Source organism: Carlito syrichta, unplaced genomic scaffold, assembly GCF_000164805.1.
Source record: "Carlito syrichta isolate Samal-C Ts95f unplaced genomic scaffold, Tarsius_syrichta-2.0.1 Scaffold304400, whole genome shotgun sequence".
Lineage (NCBI taxonomy): Eukaryota > Metazoa > Chordata > Mammalia > Primates > Tarsiidae > Carlito > Carlito syrichta.
Window position 1 is genome coordinate 57207 of NW_007248496.1, and position 19640 is coordinate 76846.

Consider the following 19640-nt stretch of genomic DNA (forward strand, 5'->3'; position numbering starts at 1 on the left):
CGGCAGGTCTCGAACCTGCGGGCTCAGGCAATCCACTCACCTCAGCCTCCCAAAGGCACGGGATTACAGGCTGAGCCACCGAGCGTGGCCATACATTTTAAGAAAGGAAGAAACTATTAAAATTGTAATACCCAATAAGATGAATGCAAGTCACGTTTGACTTTAAGTGCAATTACAAGAGGTGCTCAAAGTGGTTACCGTCAGCATCCAGACACTTCTGATTATGACAAACATCTCTTTACAGCTCTTAAAATTTGTATACATTTTTTGGCACCCTTGGTATATATGTGTGTGTTTGTGTGTGTACATATGTGTGTCTATATAAGTATACACACACACACGCTTATTTGGATCTCTAAGGTGAAACAGTCCAAGGTCAAATACTGGAAGACAGAATGTGTTTTGATCTTGTAGCAAGTGATCCTGATTATGCACAGAGGTTCTTCAAAGTCTAGTTACATCACCTGTATTATCTTGGCTTCGGTTTTCTAACAATGTAATGGATAATATCAAATATTTAGTTTTTACAAATGTATTCTCAAATGCTTTGTGGACTGGAAAATACTTGAAAACTTTAGAAGACACTCAAATTCTTAGACTGTCTAGCTAGCATTTATTCTATCGTAGTGGCCATTGTCTCAATGATTAACACTGGGGTAGCTTGAATTTAAGTAATTCTTAGTGGACTCAGCATATCGATTTCTCAACAGATAAGAATGAATGCTTGTTTACAAAGAAATATAAGTAATGTTTCTGTATATACTTTTTTCAGTTTTGACTCAAGGTATTTTTCAAAGCATAGTAGCAAATGGGCCACATTTGTGAAACAAGGATACTTTTCACAGTACACTGGAATGATTGCTACAAACTTCATAGTAAATCCAGTTTAAGGATAAACTCCCCGATTTTCTTACCTATGATTATATTTTTAGGAAAAAGACTGGCTAAAATTGTTTTAACTGTTGTAAATTATTTCTGTTTGCATATATTACTAAGTAATGATTTTTTTGTAACCTTTTACTCTTTTTTTATTTTCGAGCCAGAGTCTCACTGTTGCCCAGGCTGGAGTGCAGTGGCGTGCTCTCGGTCACCGCAGCCTTGACCTGTTTGGGCTCAGGTGATCCTTCCGCCTCAGCCTGGAACTACAGGCACATGCCACAATGCCTGGGTAATTTTTTGATTTATTGTAGAGATGAGGTCTTGCCAAGTTGCCCAGGCTAGTATCGAACCCATGGGCTCAAACAATCCTCTCGCCTCCACCTCCTAAGCCATTTACTCTTAATAAACAATATTTGATAATAGTTTGATATGATTTGTGCCATAACGGATTTTGTTTTCAGGACTTCAAATATAGTTTCATGGGCAGAGAATATGTTATTGAATGCAGGCAGTGGTTCTCAAACTAGCATACATCAGAATCACCTGGACAATTTAATAAAAAACAGATTGCTGGGCACCCCTCTGCCTCAAATATGTATTTAGTATGCATTGTATATATGAATGTTATCAACAGGGCCTGCCTTTGGAGAAATAGAGAAGAAATACCAAGAGCACTAACTCAATTACCATTTTAACTTTGCCACCTCCCCCAGATTTTTGCAGGCAAACTTCTTGAGCCCTAACTTGTAATACTTCTAACTTTACTTCAAAGATCTTGGGTCAGAACTTGACTCTAAATATTCCATACCAGGTAGGTGACTGATTCATCTGAGAACTCTGAGGCATGGTTATCCTCTCTGTCTAGCAGTTACAGGAGAGTTAGTGGCAGATCATCTCTCCTAAGGGACAGGATATGGCCAGATAAAATGAACCAGGAAAATCAAGTGAAGGATAATGAAATGCAGACACCGGTGACTGCTGTTGCTGTACAATTAATTTGGTAGATGGAAAAGGCAGTGCACTTATTCTCTCCCATCTCTTCTTTCTAATGAAATGCATGGAGCACACTTTCTCGTTGTTTCAGCTAGAGGTGTGTTGCTATCCCTGCGTTTGGTAAAGAGAGATAATGATGATTTGTTTTGTAAAGGACAAAGACTGCTCTCTGCTGCTTAACCAGCAGAGCCGGGAGGATGGACTAGGACCTGCTCTCTCCTTTCCCGAAGAATAACTCCTCATGTTGTGCCCAGGGCAAGTTTCACGTACCTGGATATAGTTCTGATTCCACAGGAAGTTTATGTTCTCTATTGCTGTGAATGAGGGGAACATACATATGTTGTGTGTTTTATTTTTATTTCTTAGGAGAAGACTGATGTGGAAGGAACCTTATTTGTTTACACAAGGTAAGAGTATTTTACTTTTATAAACAAACTGACAATCTTTGACATAATATTTTAGCTCAGTTGTGTCATTCATCTTCAATACAGTTTTAGTTCACAGAGAAGTAAAAGAACTAAATCTTAGTTTGAAATTATTAGTTGACATGAGGAAGGGAATACTGAGTAATGTCACCAGGTATGTTCTGAAGAATACTAATTTCAGAATATAATTTAAACTTCAATATAGATAAACTTAAATCTCTGTGCTGTTTAAAATAGTATTAAATACTTCTCCTTTGATTCAAATGACTGGCCAAATATAATGAATGTAATGCATTGGCAAGGAGTACTGAACATTGGCAAGACCGCTGAGGAATATTAGATTATTTAATCAATATTTGGAAAAGGGTTTTATTGATCACTCTTCCTCCACCCTTGACTGTTTAAAAAAGGAAAATCTGAAATTGAAGATGTTTTTCAGTCCTCCATTGTCTAGTTAACAGAATATGTTTCAGGATAGATTTAATAAACTCATGTTTTTAGTCATTTCTTTTTATCAGGTATTATTAACATTACAAGTGCTTACAGAGACATACCGTATGTATACTGATGCAATAGATAAGCTTTTTATTCACATAAACATTCATGTGAAATGTCATAGCTGAAGCCTGTCACCTTCAGTTAGGGTGCAAAGATGAAATCCAAAGGCCTGATACAAACCATTCTAAGGGTAACAGTTTCACTGGGGAGACAAAACACATACACAGACACACACACACACACACACACACACACACACAAGCATATATATTTTTACACATATTTTCACATTTTAGATAGACCGCAATACAGGATAGGCTGTTCTAAGTGCCAGTGGATAGGTCATAAGCAGCGAATGGGCTGCTGTGATTATGGAAGTCTTTGTGGAGTGATGGGTCTTGAGCTGGGCCTCAGGAGCAAGGTAGAGTTTAACCTGTATAGAGGAGAGGAAAGGGTGCTCTCGACAGGAAAAACAGCAGAGCAGAGGCATAGAACCTGGTGTGTTTTAACCAGTTAAGGAAAATGACTTTGGTGCAGAGGGTTCCTATTAGTTAGCAAAGGTAAAGAGATTTGCTGGCTTGGAAGAGCAGACGAAGGATCTTGAGATTTGTTTTCTTAGCAATAGGGAGTCCTTGAAGGCTTATGAACAGGAGAGTAATAGAGTTATGAGAAAATGTATGGGAAAGTCAGTATTAGCATTAGGGGATGCATTGGTTCTAGAAGAGACTGGAGTTAGGGTGACATTGAGAAGATTATTGCAGTGGAGTAGACATGAGATGATGAGAATTTGGACTAGAATGATAGAAATAGAAATGGAAAGGCCATTTGCAAGACTATGTGTAGAGGAATGGTGAAGTTAAAAAATAACATTAATGTTTTGAACATGGAAACTGAGAATTACAAAAGCATTGGTGGCATAGAAAGATAGGAGATCAAGAATCTGGCTTAAGAATATGTCTTGTTTTATTTTGAAGCAGTGATTTTGGTAGCAGGTCACTCAGGTGGAGGTATCCAGATGCTCGGGATAAGGGCAGGCCTAGAGAGAGAGAGTTGAGAGTTGTCTGAAGTAATTTGGGAGTTTAACCCATGAGACAAAACACATTCTCTGAAGGAGTGAGTATAAAGAGGAGACTGATGAGGGCTAATGGTTGGGCTTTAGAGTCAGCAAGGATACACAGAAGAGTCAGCTGGAAGGGGAAAAGCAGGACTAGAATGGAACAGAGAGGCCCGTGGACACAGCACAAACACACTGAGGGTCTGGGGGGCGGAGCAGACATGAGGGAGGCCAACCCTGGGAAGGCAGGTCTGTTTCAGTGCAGGCAGCAGTGGAAGTGGGAAGAAACAGAGGCCAGGCCAGTGGACTCTGTGAAGAGGAAGTCAGGTTCTTCAGTCTCAAAAAAGCAGTGGGAATGCCCAAAAAGCATTGGCATGTTAGTCTATATTGTGTTCCCAGACACCCACAGCACCAGAGGATGTCGCCAGGTGAGTTCATTCAGGGATGTATGAGGACTTGGAGGTGTCAAGAGAAAGCCAAACAATGGAACCCTACTGTGTGCCATACACACAGGATGCATTCTCATTCATTTCTCACAAGAATTATTACTCTTTTTGATTTTTATTTATTTTTTTGTAAATGGTGAAGGGGTCTTGCTATGTTGTCTAGGCTGGTCTCGAACTGCTGGGCTCAACCAATCCTCCTGCCTTGGCCCCCCAGAGTGCTGGGATTACAGGGATGAGCCACCATACCTGGCCATTTTTACTCTTTTGAGACATGAAAGAAAAGGTGTATTAATATGTATTAATTATTGATTTTAGGAATTTTTAATGATATTTTTAAAATACAGAAGAGTAACAAATTATATAAATATTTTCTTTTTTTTTTTTGAGTTGGCATCTCACTCTGTCGCCCAGACTGGAATGCAGTGGCCGCTCCCGGCCACCGCAGCCTCGACCCGTTGGGTTCCGGTGATCCTTCCGCCTCAGCCTTCCGAGTAGCCGGAATGACAGGCACGCGCTACCATGCCCAGCTGATTTTTTTATTTATTGTAGAGATGAGGTCTTGCCAAGTTACCCAGGCGGGTCTCGAACCCGTGGACTCAGGCCATCCACTCACCTCAGCCTCCCAAGGCGCAGTATTACAGGCTGAGCCACCGAGCCTGGCTAATATTTTCTTTTTCATACTCAAACTAAATGTACGTTTGTATGTTCAAATACTTCTTAATAATACTTCAAGTCTCTAATGGCGCTGTTACTAAACAAACTATTATATTGAGAAAAAAAATCTTTCCCTGTCTCTTAATCTGTTTCCCAAATCTAACTTCTCAAGAATAAGGTGGTTCTCCCACTCCCCTGTGAAAAAAATAAAACAAAAACTAGAAAGCACACTCCACCAGATTCCAGCACATTGAGATCTTTCCTCAGTAGGGAATGACAAAGCACATAACAATCAAAAGGGAATCTTGGGTACAACTAGTGGAGCTGACAGTGATGTATTATGATTTCTCTTATAAGAGTTGCTTTAGCGCAATTGGCATATTTATCCCATTTTCTAAATTATGAGGTTGTATCATACCCATGTTATCAAAGAGGTGAGATTGTGTTGTGATACTAAAACACATGAATCAAATTCTGATTCTTGTATAAAAACAATCTCATTTTAAAAATCATTTCTTTATTTCTTCCGATGTCGTCTTCCTTTCTGTAATAGAGAGACACCCACTGGTGATTTCTGAACTTGACACTTCCAGAAGACCCTCTCACAGAGCTCTTAGGGAGTACATTTTCATTCTTCCTCTGAATTTAGGTGGAAGTAATTATCATAATTATTTCTGGTACTGATGATATGCCTACTACCACTTTACCTTTTTGTAACATAAGCTAGGCAAGGATTGCCTTCCATCCATTTTAAAATTGGAGGTTTCAAAAGAAAATCCTGTCAGTGGTAACATAGCTGTATTTAACTTCTTTATCAACATCAAATAGAAGGAAAATAAAAGTGAGATATTAACACCATTTCTTCCTGTTGCTCATAACCTTTCTGAGGGTTTGTTAATAACAACCCTAGCACCCTAGTTTAAAGCAAATAAATGAATTCTGCTTGCTTCAACTTGAGTGTGTAATGTATGGTGTTTCATTTATCACCAGAAGTTGCGCAGTTGAATTACTATATGGCTGTCACCCAAGGCTAGACAAATGCACACGTAGTTGTTAGAGTTCATACTCTGTATAATTCAGGTTCTTTCTGCCTAGCAGAATAGACATTCAGGGTTTATTGAATGAATTGAAAATAAGTCTCTAAATGCCACATTTTCAAGGGGAAAACCTTTTATAGTAGATTAATCCATGAAACTATAAATGCTTTATATTGAAGAAAATAAAATACTTGTCCTTTGCACTATTGCAGAAACTTTTAGTTTATGCTTAGCTCCTCATAAGTTCATCGATCAGAGTTGCCTCATTTCTCTTAAGAGATTTTGCAGCTCTCAGTTTCAGGCCGACATTAACATGTTGTATGAAAGTTTTCTTTGTACAATTGCGAAGTACACTCTATATTAATTACCAAGATTCTTTAAAAGTATCTTTAATTAATTAAATTAATTATTTAAAAGTATTATTTAAAAGTCAGTAACTGGGCTCGGTGGCTCAGCCTGTAATCCCGTGCCTTTGGGAGGCCGAGGTGAGTGAATTGCCTGAGACCACGGGTTTGAGACCCACCTGGGCAACTTGGCAAGACCTCATCTCTACAGTAAATCAAAAAATTGGCCGGGTGTGGTAGCACGCGCCTGTAGTTCCAGCTACTTGGAAGGGTGAGGCGTAAGGATCGCCAGAGCCCAGCAGGTCGAAGCTGCGGTGGCCGGGAGCGGCCACTGCACTCCAGTCTGGGCGACAGAGTGAGACTCCAACTCAAAAAAAGTAAAAATAAAAATAATAAAAAGTCAGTAATGTTTTAAAAGGTAGTTACCATCTTTGTCTAAAAAAAGAATTTACAACGTAGGTAGGGAAACAAGATATGTATATACACACAAACAGTTTAAAGAAGTATGACTCAACTTCACCAGAAGAATTATGACTATCATGCTGTATTGCATATGAATTAATATATAAGAACACCAGTGGTAAAGAAATAATTTGTTTGTATGCAATCTGCTTGTCTAAAACTGTATACAATACAAAAAGGTTAGGAGACACATCAGAAGGTAGTTATACTGAAAAGGTAGTATACTGAGCAACTTGTCTGTTAATTTTTCCCTGACCCCTGTGATTTTTAGATCTGCTTCTCCAAAGCACGGATTCACCATTATGAATAGGCTGAGCATGGAAAATAGGACTGAACCCATTACTAAAGACCTGGATTTCCAGCTCCAGGACCCTTTCCTTCTCTACAGGAATGCCAGATGTGAGTCTTTCTTACTACGCTGGGTAGTTTTACTTCTGAAGTTTGGCCAAGTGTTTAAAATTGTACAGTGTATGCCACTGTGTTTGCGTTTAGTGTCAGTGACTCTAGGGGTCAGCATTTGTTAGCTTGGAAAATGCGTGCCTAATTGAGGGAATGGCTTCTTCCTTGAAAAAGTTTAAGTGAATGTGAAGATGATGATATGTCTTTAAACCCTGTCTTCCACAGCTTTCCTAGTCTGTAAACCCATCATTGATCTTAAGACTGAGCAGGGATGGGTGAGGTAAATTCTTGATTAGGAGACTACAGAGGGACACATAGGTGGTGCCACCGAACATAAAATTAATGATCTGCTATATTCCTTATATGCCACTTCTGGCAAAGCATACTAATAAGATATCTGAGGGAGAAGGCCCATATTCTAGAAGTACCATCGTCTGAATGCATGGTAAATGAAAAATCAAAGTCTAAAATGTTCCTTTTATCCATAAAGTATTTCATAATAGTCATTATAATGTTGAGGTTTTAGTAAGTAACTAAATAAATGGTCCTTTCAGATTTGAAATGAGGTGGTGGTCACTTGTCTAATATTCTATCTCCATTTTGCTCCCATCTTTTCTGACCACTCTGTTGGACTGTTGGATAGTCCAGAGTCTGATGAAAATATGCCAATTTCAGGGGTATCTCCATATTCAGAAAACAACAGCATACTACTCAGTATATAAATAGTTGTGTATGTATGTGTTTGTGTGTGTGTGTGTGTGTGTGTGTGTGTGTGTGTGTGTGTGTGTGTACGCACATGTACGTGCACTTGTGCCCTGTGAGCAGCTTTCTTTTTTTTTAGTTGGAGTGTCATTCTATCTCCCAGGCTGGAGTACAGTGGTACACTCACGGCCACTCCAGTGTCAACTTGCTGGGCTCAGGTGATCCTTCCACCCCAGCCTTCCAAGTAGCCAGAACTACTGGCACACACTACCACACCCGGCTAATTTTTTTTTTTTTTTAATTGTAGAGATGAGATCTTGCCAAGTTGCCCAGGCTATTCTCAAACCTGTGGGCTCAGGCATTCCCGTCACCTCAGCCTCCCAAAGTGTTGGGATTACAGGCTTGAGCCACTGCATCCAGCTGTGGACAGCTTTCAAAAAGACCTTGTAGTTAAGAAATGTTTTCTATACATTTTTCATCCTACTCTTTGAGCTCAAGATAAAAGAATTTGCTTACAGTTTACTATTAGGTGTAATTTTAATAAGGAATGTAATGCAAAGAATATTTGACATTTTGACCACAATGAATTGTTTTGAAGTCAATATAGCATCATTTTAATACACTAAATATGATGCTATATTTATTTATAATTAAATTTGCTTACAGTTAAGTTGTCATGAAAAGTGGTCAGCCTATTTAGAGATTACAGTTAAATTTTTATGAACAAAAATTAAATCTGTTAAAACTAATGTGACGTACTAATGATAGATCATGATGGTGAAATGAAAAATTTTATAATTTAGAGAAATACTCTGTTTTGTAGTCCTATTTCTTTGTTGGAAGGTATGCTTTACCAGTTGTAGCTTACAGTTTGAATTGTTTGTGCTTATAGTTATGTCAGGTTTTATTTTCTTTTTTGAGAGAGTTAGTTTATCAAATTAATAGATAATTCAAATTCTAATAGACAAAATAACTGCAAAAGTAAATATAGAATACATGAATATTAGTGATGTATAATAATCATTTGGATAACTACATGGCCTAGTTAGTGTAGATAATATTTTATTTTAAATTCTTATTATATATTACATATTATATCAAGTACTATACCAAAAATATAAAAATATAAGCTCTATTTAATGTATCGCATTTAAAAGTAACTTTCCTAAGTCCCACAGGGTTTATCTAATAGGAAATAGTACTTGAATCTAATAAACTTATTTTCAACCTCACCATGGTTCTAGGCATATGCTGTCCAATGTGATTGTTACTAGCCACCTGGCTAGTGAGTACTAGAAATGTGGCTAGTCTGAATTGAGCTGTACTGTGAGTGTCAAATACATACCAATTTTCAAAGACTTAGTACAAAAAGAAGAAAAATGTAAAACAAAAAACTCATTAATAATTTTATATTGATTAACATGTTGAAATGATTTTGGACATATTGGGCTAAATAAAATATAATATTTAAATTAACTTCACCTGCTTCTTTGTATTTTTTAATTTAAAATTGCATATGGGGCTCACATTTGTGGTTCACCTGATATTTCTACTGAACAGCACTGTTCTGTTTTCATCTATTTTTCTATATTTTTATTTATTTTTCCACATTAATAATCCTCTTCATTTGTTTTACCATATTTAATAATCACAACTTTGTAGAGTAGACATTTTCACTGCCATTTTGCAGATGAGAAAACTGAGATACAATGAGATGGCAGACTCCAGACAAACCCACACATTCTAATTTCAGTCTATTGCTTTTTCTGCACCACCTGTACTGCTTTCTCTGCTATTAAACATGAATGAGAATTGAAAGTAGCCTTTGGGATGCATAGTAAACTGTTTCTAATGAATTTCCATAAGAAAGAAATGAAATTCATTGAACAACAAAGAATGGAAGGGCATGGATCTTATTACTTTTCTGGATTTATTTTGCTTTCTTTTTCTCCTTAATATCTGATACTGATTGCCTTTGTAGCCGAAGTCATTTGGTCTTAGGTTATTTATTTGTAAAAGCCTTTTCAATCTGTGATATCAGAGGAGCACAGAAGGGTTTACCACAGGTGCTGTCGGAGTCTCAGATACCTCTTAAATGTTTTTATACAACTCAAATATGTTATACAATAATTGCATATGGTATAGATGTTTTTTGATGAAGTTATAGATTCGTTTATAATTCTTTGGACAAAAAAGTCAGCCTCACTCAGAATTTTTTTTTTTTTAAACTATTCCCTCAAGGTCTGTATAGTCAAGAATCTCTCTGTTTAGCCTTGGCATTTCACAATGGCCTATGTATGTCATAGGCCATATTTGGGCATTTCAAGTAGACAGAGGTAGAGTTGATACAAGGTATCTGTTAAAGTTAGGGCAAAAAAAGGGCAAAATATTCATTCATTCCTTCATTCAGCAAACATCTGCTGAACATTTATTGTCTTCCAGGCACTTATGGGTTATTTCATTTCATTCTCATAACTTTTTCTTGGCAATGCTGTTATTCCTATTTTATAAATGAGGATACGGAAGTTAAAGGGATTATGAAATATACCATGGTCCACTGCTTTGAGATGGCCCATTGGAGCCAAGACGACCTAACTTTCAGACCCCAGACCCCAGCAGTGACAGACTAGCAGTGAATAATGCGTTTGAGCAAAGTTTACCTTTTAAGATATACTTGATCTTCTTAGGGTATGCTTCAAAGTTCAAAAAGCAAGTTGTTGGTTTTTGAGAATCCAACATATTTCAGTTATTAGAGATTAGTTTTTATCAAATAAAAACTAACAAAAAGCTGAATTTGACCCGTTACTTTATATTTATATATTATGTATACTTTTTATATTTATATATACTTTATATATTCCTCTATATTAACTACTTACTGTCTTTTCCATTCCACCACTAAATAAGATTTTAGTATATACAAATGTATTTTAGAGATGTATTTTCCCAAATATAATACTTAAGATAAATTATAGATAGCAATGACAGGGAGATTTCAGAGCTAAGCCAACATGTTGAATATATTATTATCTAGGGTTACAGGATTAGGATTAAGTTCTTTTTAGATGCTTGATTTGATCGCAGACATAAGTCTAGAATTTAGACCAAGTCAGAAAAGACAAAATCAAGATATTTAGGATCAAAGTTGTTTTAGAAAACTTCCACTAAGTTTTAAAGTGAATTTAAAACTTATTGGGTGATTTTGTATTAAAAAAGAAGTAGTAATTCATCTCCTTTTTGACATCTGTAGGATTCGGGAAAAACTACTATAAATCATGGAAATGGTACCCTGAATGATCATGATAATTATGAGTAGCCCCATCTTCTAAATAGGCCATGTTCTGGAAATTCTCTTTGAAAGTGATTTGTTGGTGAACTTTTAATTAAACACAGCAGATTGAGTACACTCCTCAGTCTGCCACAGAGTTCTACTGATACTCTATTGAGATGACAATAAAGAAATAACAAAGACAAACTCAAGAGGATGAGGGTGCAGTTCATGAAAAAGATGGAATAAACAAAGAGGAAGACATGATGATAGCTGTATTGTTTACAATTATTAACTTTGCCTTTGTGTAGAAGATTATATAGCTCTGCTCTGTTGATGTCTGCATTGATAGATGATTTGGTTATTTGCCCTCTAACCCACCCTGAAGGAGGATATTATGTACTCACCCTACTGAACTCAAGTTTACTTATATGAATTGCTTTGGCCAGTGAAATGTGGCTGAAAGTGATATGTTACTTCTGGGCAGAGCATTTTAGCACTAGCTCAGGATTCACCATGCCTCTTTTCCTTCTGCCCTGATGACCAGCAGTGTTCTGCACAGAGGCTGCTTTGTCAGCCTGGGTTCTGAACTGAAGATAACATGTCACAGAGGTAAAAGTGACCCTTGATTGACATGTAACTTACAAGAAATAAGTCTTTGTTATTGTAAACCATTGAGATTTTGGAGGTCATTTATTACTGCAGCATAACTTGGCCTATTGTAATTGATACATAAACCCATCCAGGAAGAAGGAGATCCATATATATAAGCTGGAAGTAAAGGGACCCAAAATATTTATCATAATACTATAAGAAAGGGATTGGCAGTAGTGGGACACTGCCAGGGGAGGGAGGGCACAGGACATAAATAAAAGTACCCACATTTTACCTGTATGATGACCACGTATGTACCTAACCCTCATTTGTACTCCACATTTTAAAAATAAAATAATTATTTTTTTAAATGATGGAAATAAGGAGAGCAATGGTTAAGAACAGTCCAGTCTCATAATCACCCCTGGGCAACTGGAGGGGATCTATGCAACTAAAAAAAAGTCTGTTGAAATTAAAGCCAAAGGATGAAGAGCTTCAGGAAGAGTATCCAAGAAAAAATTAAAACTGATAGTTGGAATCTATTCGGACATTTACAGTCACTGTTTAAGAGAGTCTGGTACGATATAAGGAATACTGAAAACTAAGAGGAGGACAAACAAAAGAAGGCCTTTCTTAATTCCTTGGAAACAAAATATTGTACAAGAAAGAAAATATAATCATAGTACACTATGTGGCTCTAAAGATCAAAATACATAATTTAATTATAAACACAATGAAATGGTGGTATATTGAAAAGGTGATGGAATACGTGTTAGTGTGTATTTGTGTTATTGTAAGAGAACTGAATCCTCTTCAAACAATTTTAGATTCAAGAAGTAGTGTATACGTGATATATGGGAAAAGAGATTTAAATACCAGAAGAAAAGTTGGGTGACAAATAAATAGTAGAAATAGCTGTCATAGATGTAATTATGATTGCTTTTAGAGTATAGTAATCAAGAATGGAATGGCTAGAGGAGAGGTCTGCTATTTGTCATAATAAACCTCATAGTATTATTTGACTTAAAATTATGTATATATATTGTTTTGATCAAAATTAAAACTATAATTGGATATTAAATTATATTATCCCATAAAAACATATTTTAGTTGGTGACTAGGTATCTCAGTCAACTCACAAAAGCTTTTTTAGCGTGGTGTACATCTAAGAATAGCACACTAGTGTTATATTGATGTACATATGAAATACAGCACTAGCATATATAGCATTATTTCTGTAGGAAAATTTATTCAAGAGTAAAATCGTATAGACTCCAAGAGCATAACTTCCTTAGCAGCAAGGCAGAGAACTTCTAGTGCCCATTTGCATTAACAAATCATATGTAAAGCTAGGAGTTTCTTTCAGTACTGGTCCGTGACCTGGGGTTGGGGTCCCCTGTTTCTAGAGGATGACAGCTGGATAAGGAGATCTCTTAATTCTGTATAGGAACTGGCACAAGTCCTAGGCTTATACATGTAACAGAGCTAAAGAAACATAGCAGCAGCTTTGAGAACTAACCTACAATATAAACCACTATTCCAAATTCTAGAGTAAATGGTATATGTAGGAGGTAGACATAAACAGCTTTGAAAATGGAAGTGACATGGAACTCACAGATGGTAAGACAGAGCTTCTTATCTAAACCTAATTGAATTGATTGCCTTTTCATGCAAACAAAATCAGCACTCTCAAGAGTCTTTTAACAGGCCCATGAGTCTCACAACATAATCAAAATGCCCAGGATACAACCCCAAATTGCTAATCATACAAAGAACCAGGAAAAAGGCTCGACTCTCAAGGGAAAAGCCAATCAACAGATGACTACTCCAAGACGACCTAGCAGTTGAAATTATAAGACAGTGGCACTAAGACAGTTGGTCTCATACTCTGTGAGATAAACCTGAATACTTTTTGAAATGAATGGAAAAATAGAAATCCTCAGCATAGAAATAGGTATAAAAAATAACCAAATGGAAACTTTGGAACTGTGTAATACACTGTTCATTGGATAACCTTAATAGCAAAATGTAAATGATAGAAGAAAGAAGAGTTAGTGAACTCATAGAACAGTAGAAACTTTTTAACTTGAAGAATATATAGCAAAAATATTTGTTTAAAAATGGATAGGGCCTCAGAAACCCATGGGGTCAATATCAAAAGAGCTAAATTTGTTATTGAACTCTAATAAGAGAAAGAGATTGATATAGAAAAAATATTTGAAAAAATAATGGGTGAAAACTCCAAATCCAATGAAGGAAACAAGTGTATAGATTCCAGAAATCCAGTGAATCTCAGACAAGATATAGCCCCCCTAAAAAAACCATGCCTATAAGTGTCATAATGAAATTGCTGAAACAAAGATTTTTTTAAACTCGAAAGCAGAGAAAAATAATATACTACATAGAGGAACTGTGTTCGGAATGATAGATTTCTCATCAGAAACTATGGAGGATGGAAGACAATGGAGCAACATTTTAACATGCTGAAATAAAAGAACTATTAGCCAGGTTTGGTGGCTCAGCCTGTAATCCCGCACTTTGGGAGGCTGAGGTGAGTGGATTGCCTGAGCCTGCGGGTTCGAGACCCACCTGGGGCAACTTGGCGAGACCTCATCTCTACAATAAATCAAAAAATTAGCCAGGCGTGGTAGCGGGCGTCTGTAGTTTCCAGCTACTTGAAGACTGAGGAGGAAGGATCACCGGAGCCTAGCAGGTTGAGGCTGCGATGGCCAGGAGCATGCCACCGCACTCCAGTCTGGGCGACAGAGTGAGACTCTAACTCAAAAAAAATAATAATAAAATGAAAGAACTATCAACCTACAATTTTGTCTCCAGCAAAAATATCCCTCAGGAATGAAGGTGAAATAAAGACATTCTCAGATAAAGGAAAATAAATCATTTGCCAGAAGATCTGCTCTAGAATAAATGCTAAAAGTTTTTCAGTATGAAGAAAAACAGTATCAAAGGGAAAGTTGGAACTGCAGGATGAAGAAATAGCAGATTGTCAGACTGGATTTAGGAAGCATTACCCAACTATGTGCTTTCTACAAGAAACCCATTTTAAATGTAATGATATAAATAGTTCAACGGTAAACAGCTAGAGAAAGATATACCATGTAAATACTAATGAAGAGAAAAGTGGAGTGGCTAAATTAGTATCAAAGTAGATATCACAACAAAGCAAATTACCAGGGATAAAGAGGGACATTGCATAATGATACAAAGTTCAGTTTATCCAAAAGGTTTAACAATCATTAATGTGTATGCCCTTAACTACCTAGCTTCAAAATGTATCAAGCAAAAGGTGACAGGCCTGAAAGAAGTTTTTAAAAAATAAGCAATTATACTTAAAGATTTCAGTACTTCACTTTCTTTTCTTAAAAAAAAAAATTTAAAGATGTAGGGTACAATTCAGGGTTAGGTATACAAATGTTCATTATGCAAGTACCCTTGTTGATGAGGTGTGGCTCCCCCCCATCAGTTTCCCACTAATGCCAATCCCACACCCACCCTCCCCTGGCAGTTTCCCACTACTGCCAATCCCTTTCTTATAGTATTAAGATAGTTGTTCAAGGTCTGCTTATGAGTGAGAACATGTGATACTCGCTTCTTTGTTTCTGTGATAGATCACTCAGTATTATAGCCTCTAAGTTCATCCAAGTTACTGTGAAATTCATAATTTTGTCCTTCTTTATGGCTACATAATATGCCATCAGTACTCCACTTTCTATAATCAAAGTAAGAAGAGAGAAAACTGTAGGGATATAGACCTGAACAACACTAGCAACTAACATGACACAGTTGACATTTAGGCGACATTCCATCTACAACAGCAGAATACTCATTCTTCTCAAGTGCACATGAAACATTCCCCAAGATAAACTTTATCATGGGTCATAAACCAAACCCTAAAATATTTCAAAGAATTGAAATCATATAAAATATGATTTTGGACCATGAAGGAATTGAATTAAAAATCAGTAAAAGAGATTTGGAGTATCCCCAAATATTTGAAAGTTAACAACAAACCTTGCAAATAACCCATGTGTCAAAGAAGAAAGAAAATTAGAAAATATTTGAACTTTTTTGACGAATAAAAGTCAAAATAAAATTTATGTGTATGTCAGATGCATCTGAAGTTGGACTTAGAGGAAAATGTGTAGCATAAAATACTTATATTAGAAAAGAGAGCCGGGCTCGGTGGCTCAGCCTGTAATCCCGCGCCTTTGGGAGGCTGAGGTGAGTGAATTGCCCGAGTCCATGGGTTCGAGACCCACCTGAGTACCGAGACCTCATCTCTACAATAAATCAAAAAATCAACCGGGCGTGGTAGCGCGCGCCTGTAATTCCGGCTACTCGGAAGGCTGAGGCGCAAGGATTGCTGGAACCCAGCAGGCCGAGACTGCAGTGGCCGGGAGCGGCCACTGCACTCCAGTCTGGGCGACAGAGTGAGACTCTAACTCAAAAAAAAAAAAAAAAGAAAAGAAAAGAGGAAAGGTCTTAAATCAGTAATTCAAACCTCCTCCTTAAGAAAATAGAGAAGAGCAAATTAAGCACCAAAGCAAGCAAAAAGAAGGAAGTGAAAATAAAAGCAGAGTTCAAGAAAATAGAAAACAGGAAAACAATAGAGAAAATAATGGAAAGCAAAGCTGACTCTTTGAAAAGGATCGATTAAACTGATAAATCGATGGGGAGGCGGGGAGAGATGGGGAGGCGGGGAGAGGACACAAATTAGTAATATCAGGAATGAAAGAGGGGTTATCTAGACATTAAAAAGGATAAAAAGGGAATAGTATGAGCTATTCTGTGCCCATAAATTTGACAATGTAGACGACATGGAGTAAGTCTTTGAATACACAAATCATCAAAATTCACTCTAGAAGAAGTCGTATAATCTAAAGGGTACCATATATATTAAGTACATTGAATTTATAGTTAAAAATCTAACAACAAAAACCTTAAGTTTAGATATTTTCACTGGTGAATTCTGCCAAATATTCAAGGAAGGAACAATACCAATTCAACACATTCTCTTTCAGAAAGTAGAAGAGGGGGGAATTTTTCCCAACTCGTTTTATGAAGGCAGCGTTACCCTGGCAAAACAAGACAAAGACATAAGAAAATAAAAAGTATACACCAATATCCTTTGTGAATATAGATACAAAAATCCTCAACAAAATACTAGCAAAATAATGCTATAGCAGTGTTATCACCATAGCCAAATGCTAGGGGGAAAAAAAATGTTGGTCAGGCTCAGTGGCTCAGCCTGTAATCCCAGCACTTTGGGAGGCCAAGGCAAGTGGATTGCCTGAGCCCACAGTTTCGAGACTAGCCCAGGCAACTTGACGAGACCTTGTCTCTACAATAAATCAAAACGAAAAAAAAATTAGCCGCGCATAGTAGTGCACGGCTGTAGTTCCGGTTACTTGGAAGACTGAGGCAGAAGGATCACTGGAGCCCAGCAGATCGATGCTGGGGTGGACATGAGTGTGCCACTGCACTCCAACCTGGGTGACACAGTGAGACTCCAACTCAAAAAAAAAAAAAAATCTATCAGCAAATAAATGGGTAGACAAACTATGATATATACATATAATGGGATGTTCAAAAAGGAATAAAAATATGATACATGCTGCATAATAAATAAACTTTTAAGACATGCTGATTGAAATAAGCCAGACACAAAGGGACAAATATTGTATGATGCCGCTTCTGTGAGTTACCTAGAATAGTCAAATTCATAGAGACAGAAAGTAGAATAGTGGTTACCAGGGTCTTTATGGAGGGGATGATGGGGGAGTTATTGCTTAATGGGTACAGAATTTTAGTTTGAGGTAATGACAGAGTTCTGGAGATGGATGGTGGCAATGATTATACAGCATTGTGAATGTACTTAACAATGCCACTTTAGGATGACCAAAATGGTGAACAATAAAAGGGGAAAAGCCCCAGCAAATTGAATCCAGCAATTCATTGAAAGGATATGCTGTTAGCTTTATAATACATCTGGCTTGTCCCTTCCATTAAAAAGCACAGCTAGATTTGTCTTCCTAAAGCACAAGCTTAATCAAGTCATTTTCCTTCTCAAAAAAAAAAATTTTTTTTTTTGAGTTGGAGTCTCACTCTGTCGCCTAGACCGGAGTGCAGTGGCATGCTCCCAGCCACCACAGCCTTGACCTGCTGGGCTCCGGCAATCCTTCCGCCTCAACCTTCCAAGTAGCTGGAACTACAGGCGCGCGCTACCACACACGGCTAATTTTTGGATTTATTGTAGAGATGAGGTCTCACAAAGTTGCCCAGGTGGGTCTTGAACCCACGGGCTCAGGCAATCCACTTACCTCAGCCTCCCAAGGCGCGGGTCCTCAAAATTTTAAGTGCCTGTCTAGTAAAAATTTTCACCTAATATTTAAAGCTTATTGTTGTCAGATCACAGTGTACCTTTCTGGCCAAGTCTACTGCTACTTTTGTACACTTACCTAATGCTCTTAACTAACCACAGCTATGTTACACTTTTCCAGAATACTCTTACCTCCATGTTTTAAATGTTTCTTTTTTTCTCCTTGAATTCTCTCCCTTATTCTTACCAATCTCTACATAAATTCTACTTATATTTCAAACTGAAAACTACCTCACCGGATGTTTTTGTGATCCTCCTATCTAACTGTGATGTCTCACTCCAACACATCTTTTATGTTGTACGCCTTTCATGTTAACCTTCATAAGTGTTTATTGAGGACTGGCCAATCGATACTGCTTCTCTGCTGAGTTTTGGAAGTTCTGTCATTAATAGACACATCCCTTCCTCTTAGAGTTGACCATCCTAGCAGAAAAGACAGACATAGAAATATATCTGTTCAAAATCACAGGCTAAATGCTGAGTAGAAATAAACAACAGGCACTGTTTGTACTTATATTTTACCTTATATGTAATATTTGTCTTAGTATCTTTATAAAGTGCAGATACCTTCAGGGCAAGGTGTCTTGCTACCCCCTTCATAGCAGTTAATTCTTTGCGTTGTGTGCATAATTAAATATTTGAGTTGTTTTTATTGGATTTTTAAAGTTATTTTTATTGGATTTCTTTATTCAAGGCAACTAATAAAACTTAACCCAAGCTTTCACAACTTTTTTTTTTAGGCTTTTTCTTTTTGGGTCATTAGTCAACAGATATTAAACAGACCATAAACACTGTAGTTTTTTTGTAAAAACAATAAATAATTTTAGAAACTTAAATAGGAACTACTTTGCTTCTCAAGGTTAATTTCATACAGATAGTAGTAACATTTACCTAAATGTTCGCAGAAATAACTGTGAGTTGTGAGAATGCTATATATCTTCTTCATGGGAAATTGTTCTAGGAAGAGATATATAATGTGGGAAAATGTTAATTTTTTTTGTCATCTCAGCCCAGTGGGAGAAAAATGCTATTTTATGAGATGATATATAATGCATGTATGTATATACATATATATAACATATGTATGTAATAATATAAATGTTCTTTATAGAACTTTATTTAGGGTCATAAAAAATTGTCTAGTGATGCAGACCTCAGTTTGTTTTACTCCTGTTGCACTATTGTGATTTGATATGTAAGACGTTTATTCAGTATTCCAAACTTGGTATTTTAATTATGATCTATGAAAACAGGTCATGTCTCTGGTTTCCTATGATCGTGTTAAACTATGGCCATATAGTGTAAACAGTAAAGTTTATAGATATTTTATCTGCAAGTGGAATAAGAAATCTTTTTTCATTTTGATAGAAACAATCAATTATGTATCTTTTTATTAAAACAGTTAAAAACAGGTAGTATTACAAAACACTAGGTTTAAATGGAAGTTTGTTAGCATTTTCTATAAAGGAAAAGATGACAAATTGTACC

The 19640-nt window shown here is 36.8% G+C and overlaps 1 protein-coding gene across 2 annotated transcripts in view; it reads left to right on the forward strand.

Moving 5' to 3' along the window:
* Positions 1–19640, forward strand: part of DCP1B (decapping mRNA 1B) — a 59101-nt gene that overhangs the window by 4048 nt on the left and 35413 nt on the right. The window contains exons 2-4 of one of the 2 annotated variants that reach the window (XM_008059849.2): positions 2239–2279; positions 7064–7191; positions 9584–9711. In XM_008059849.2, the coding sequence (XP_008058040.1) occupies positions 9699–9711 (13 nt within the window). In that variant the 5' untranslated portion in view covers positions 2239–2279; positions 7064–7191; positions 9584–9698. The remainder of the gene's footprint in view (positions 1–2238; positions 2280–7063; positions 7192–9583; positions 9712–19640) is intronic. The other variant, XM_008059848.2, reaches the window with a different exon arrangement.